Raw genomic sequence first — 5,407 nt, forward strand, 5'->3', positions numbered from 1 at the left:
CTATTGTTATAAAATATTTCTCACTAAAAACAATTTTTATTGTAATGACATTTAAATGTACAACACGTACACTATGAGCTAAATAATGGATATGGATCAAGGATAGATGAACTTGGCTGAGTTCATATCAAAATTTGTTTTAAAAATATACTTTGATTTACCTAATTGATTCTATGTAATGTAGTAAATAATCGGCACTTCTTACCATGACGGTGACAGTGGTGTTTGAAAGAACTGAAATTACATTATAAAGAAAGAATGGAAGAATGGAAATGTGCTTCAATTTACAGAATAGGTGTTTTGATATTTTAAAAAATTATACAATTATCTATTTTAAATAATTATTTAATTACAAAATAATCAACTATAATTAAGATAATGATCAATTAAAATATTATATATCATGAGAAATAACTTACATATTATTTTAGTGAAAATATGATATAATTTACCTTTTTATATTAAGTCGTATTAAGGAGTTAGTACTTTTTAGATTTTAAATTAGCAAACAACCAATATTTAAAAAGAAATGAATAATATAAAGCTTATGAATCATTTGAAAAGAAATAATATTTACCAACTAAATAATGGCTAAATTTAATTAAAATTATTGGTCACTGCTGGTCACGGAGACTTTTTCATATATATATATATTCTTCCAGATGCACTATAGGCACAAATTGTAACTCGAATACGTATACCACGGTATTTACAAGCCTTCTCTGACACATTAATTGATATTCTCGTATTCACATGTCTATACATACATGATACATGTAATTTAAATTATAATTAGTCTTTTAATTAGTGTCGAGTAAGCAAACATAATGATGAGGGATGTGTTTGTGAAACACGTTGGAGAGGATAAAAGTATATTTCAGTACTTTAAACGTTGTTCTTTGATGTTTGGTCATTTTTTTTTTTCTAAACGCCAACGTATGTGTTAGTTATTATTAGTTTTTTCATAATTTTTTTAAATAAATACTGAGAATATTAAAACAATTATTCTAATTTTTGTGCCCTGTTTATTATTTTAATTTTTATAATATGTATTATTGTTTTTATTAAAAATGATAAATTAAATAAAAATTTAATTATAAATAATAATAAAAATATAACTTGTAAAAAATTAGAACCTATAATAATAATAAAAATAATATTATTAAGAGTACTTTAAGAGAGTACTAAAATATATTATTTTATATATTATTCTTAATTTAATAAATAAATATTAATTTTATTATAAAAAATACTTAAAAATTATCAATTTTTATATGTTATTTTTTATTTTATAAATAAATATTAATTTTATTATAATAATAAAAAATTATAACATATTAAAATAAAATATTATAAAAAATACTATATAAAAAAATACTTAAAAAAATATAAAAAAAGATTAAATATATTTTAAAAAATAATATTATAATTTAATATTATATTTTTTTAATAATTAACTAATTATCTTTCTAAAAGTGATTTTAATTAATATTATTCAAATAATATTTATTTTATCAAAATTAGTTTTAGTATAAAATTATCAAACATAAATCATATTGACACAAACTTACTTCTATCCAAAATTAATTTTATAAAATCACTTTTATTCAAATTTTAATTTGACAAATCTCAATCCAAAGTCCAAACACACACAAAATCATATCAGGTCTGCTACACATACAAGCCTTTTTGGCTTACAAGTTATACAAGTTGGCCCAGCCCAAAAAAAAAAATCACGCGGACTACACTCCTTTAGAATGGAGCGTAAACGCACGCGCCTTACACAATGATTGCGTTTTTTCAAAACACGTTCATTATGGCAGACTCTTCCTCTTCTTCCTCAATCAAAACGCAAACCGTCTAGTTCCAAGCCACATTCGAAACAAATTACGATTCTGAAGAAACGTTATAACTCCTCGCGAAGAGTAGATGAAATCAAGAACAAAAAATACAAATCTCCATCAAATATCACCAGAAAAAATGAAGAAACATTATTCAAGGTACTATTTTACTATTCTTCTAGGTTTTTCACATTGTATATTATAAAAAAATACTAAAATAATATAAAAAAATATTAAATATACTTAAAAAATAATATTATAATTTAATATTATATTTTTTTAGTAATTAATTAATTATTTATCTAGAAGTGATTTTAACTAATATTATCCAAACAATATTTATTTTATCAAAATCAATTTTAATAAAAATTGTTAAACATAAATCATGTTGGCACAAACTCACTTCTACCCAAAATCAATTTTACAAAATCACTTCCATTTAAACTCCAGTTTGCCCAACGTAAATCCAAACAAACACGAGGTTGTTATGTGCGAGAACCGTTATATGAAATTGTAAAATTGATGAATGACTGTGATTAGATCTAACCTCTAAAAATAAGAAAACCTCATCAGTATTGTCTTATTTATGAAAGAAAATACACTGCCTTCCAGTTCCACACTAAGAAATAAGAATATCCACTAAGTATTGATTTGATCCATCATTCCATCTTAATATTAATTTGTGAAACATATGTAAAACTTTTGATCAACTTTTCGAAGAATGAACGAGTGTCTCGTTAATTATCCAATTCTCTTATTTCAAAGTCTAATTGGTGTAGAAGAAATAACATGCATGTTTCATTCTTAAGACAGGAAAATAATCTTACAATAATTAAAAGAAAATAAATTAACTCTCTCTCTTTATTTCCAAGTTTCAAATTTATTCCAATATTAATGAGAGAGAGATAGCAAAGTTTCCATTCCAGCAGCTTTAATTCATGAGCATTGGTCATTGATTTCAGTACTCGGATTTAAGTTTTTTGAATGGAACTACCACACCCCTTTATGATTATCATTACTAGTATTTCCGGCGGCATTGCCCTGATTAGGCAATAATAACTCATCAATTAAGAAATCATCATCGTCATCATCATCAGTTCCAACAGTGAGGTAACTAAAATTGTCAAGATCACCAAAATCCACTGAATCAGCGAAATCTCCAAACGCAAATAATTCTTCATTAGCTTCAGCCGGTGGAACCACCAACACATTCTTATCACCAACAGGAAACAGAACCGACCCGCTACTCTCATCTTCAAAGAACAATCCTCCAAAAAAATCATCATCTGGTTCATCATTAGGAACAACAACATCTTCTAAATTCTTCTATTGTTGCTCTGCATTAAATAACAGTTCATCTTGCACACTGTTGTCAACTTCACCAGAAATAATCAGTGGCTGCACTGCTAGTGGTGCCGCCGGCGGTGGCTGCAACGAAGTTGACGCTTCAGAGTGGCGGGTACTTATTGTTATGCTGTTTCTAACAGCCTTCAACTTGTCGTCAACACAGATGAGAAAACGGTCCAACTCATCATCGCTAAAATCAGTTACAGGCCTATGTTCGTTATAAATTTGATGCATGAAGATGGCCATCTCTTTCTAATCGTTAAGTTTCTTGAGCTTCTCAAGTTGCTTCTCCATCCAAATCACCTTCTGTTGCCTGTACTCCTGATGAGTTACCATTCTGCCCGACCGCTCTGGCTCCGGAATCTCCTCAAACTTCTCCACGATCTCTTTAGCCTCCTCCACCGACGGCCACACCGTAGGATTCTTGTCCCCTGAACATGTTAGTTTAGGTCAGACATATAATCATTCATGTGTCAATAAATATTATTTATTGTTATATATATGAATTAGTAAATTTTATTCGTTAAAAATAATTTAATATTTATACTAATTAGATGACGACAAAAATATTAAAAATTGTTGACCCTCAAAAATCTTTTTCTTTCTTATGGACTTAACTTTTTGAAGAATGGAGTTGATATAATTTGTTACAATTTAAATTTAGGTTCAAATTGAAATTGAAATTGTACCTGGACTAAAGATGGCAATACAAGCCTGAATGTCATAAAGGATGGCGAGCTGCTCCAACTTCTTCAACAACCCGGCACGCCTCTTTCTGAATGTAGCTTTTCTTGAATTCATATCATCTATCAGTTGTAGTTTCATCCTCCTCTTCATTTTTGGGATATCGTCATCATTGTTGTTGGCTGCCATCTCATATTGCCTTGCTAGCTCTGCAAATGACACCCTCCTTTTTCGGAGAACGGAAAACAGGTTAGGACGACAATTGTTATCCATCATGCAATGCTATAAAAACTAACACAAATGGTGTGTATGTATGTATGTATATGTTTTTCATGATGGTGTTTTCTTCACACTTATCTATTTATAAAAGTAAAAAATTCTCATTTTCTCTTTGTTTCTTATTGGCATTAACAACATCGTTGACATAGCATTCTCTCTGATAATATTTCAGAATCTGAAAAATAAATGTTTTGTTCAAAAAATTATGGGAGCCACATTCAAATTTGAGATACGTTATACGTATTTTGTGGGTTGGTATATTTTTTTTTTACTATTAAAGTATGTTAGAAAATATTTTAATAACAGAAAGAAAAAATTTTAATATTAAAAAAAAAACTGTCCTATATTTTTTTTTTTCAGAGTTTGGTTAATTTGTATTTAAAATGTATAATAATATATTTTTTTATGTTTTTAAAATATGCCTTTAAAACTCTGATAGTAACATTTTTTATGATTATAGAGTGGTATATGTATTTTGTTCTCTTCAAATTTAAAAGTGATTATGATGCTGCATAATTCAAGTATTTAAAGTTACATGAAATTGCTTAAGGTAATAAATAGAAAGACTAAGGGCTTGTTTGGGTGCCATTATTTTGATAAAAAAAATATTTTTTTAATAAAAAAGATATTTTTTTATTTTTTAACATGTTTGACAAATTTCTAGTAGTAAAAGTAAAAGCACTAGAAAAATAAAAAAACATCTTTTTTGAGAAACTGTAATTTATATCTTTTTTTTAAAAAAAAAATTTCTTAAAAAAAAGATGTTTTTTAATACATAAAAAAAGTGCTTTTATATTGTTATACCCAAACATAATTGATAGATAAAAAAAATTTTTTACATGAGATATCTAAATATAAAATTACTTTTATTTTTTCATAAGATCTTTTAAAAAAAGATAACTCGAAAAAAGATTTTCTTTTAGAAGCTCACCAAACAAGCTCTAATTCTACATTCAGAATTTAACTAACAATCCAGAACTGCCTTTGGGTAAATGCAAAATTGAACTTTTTCCAAAATCTTTTGTATTGTGTAGTTATTATTTGTTGGTTGACTTCTGATTGTATAATTAGTATTTTTGGAAGTGATTATTCATTCGTTGTCCAACAAAAAAAAAACGACGTCATTTAATGAGTTTTAGTATCGTATAAAACGTGAAATTTATAAAATTAATTATAGAAAAGCATTGAATGCAAAAATAAAGTGTTTTCCATTAGAAATAATTACATATTAAATCATTTAAAAAAAATTAATGTGC

General features: G+C 26.7%; 1 protein-coding gene across 1 annotated transcript; it reads right to left on the minus strand.

Moving 5' to 3' along the window:
• Positions 3,441-4,145, minus strand: LOC107621332 (agamous-like MADS-box protein AGL92). The gene is made up of 2 exons (XM_016323362.1): positions 3,878-4,145; positions 3,441-3,619 (listed from the first exon to the last, which is right to left on the minus strand). The coding sequence occupies exons 1-2, from the start codon at positions 4,143-4,145 to the stop codon at positions 3,441-3,443; spliced, it is 447 nt and encodes a 148-aa protein (XP_016178848.1).

Source organism: Arachis ipaensis, chromosome B10 (genome assembly GCF_000816755.2).
Source record: "Arachis ipaensis cultivar K30076 chromosome B10, Araip1.1, whole genome shotgun sequence".
NCBI classification, from domain to species: domain Eukaryota; kingdom Viridiplantae; phylum Streptophyta; class Magnoliopsida; order Fabales; family Fabaceae; genus Arachis; species Arachis ipaensis.

Excerpts from the sequence above, each read along its gene's own strand:
- LOC107621332 (XM_016323362.1), bottom strand. The coding sequence starts at position 4,145 with ATGGATAACAATTGTCGTCCTAACCTGTTTTCCGTTCTCCGAAAAAGG. Across the intron at positions 3,620-3,877 it reads TATTGCCATCTTTAGTCCAG|GGGACAAGAATCCTACGGTG; the intron begins GTACAATTTCAA and ends TAACATGTTCAG.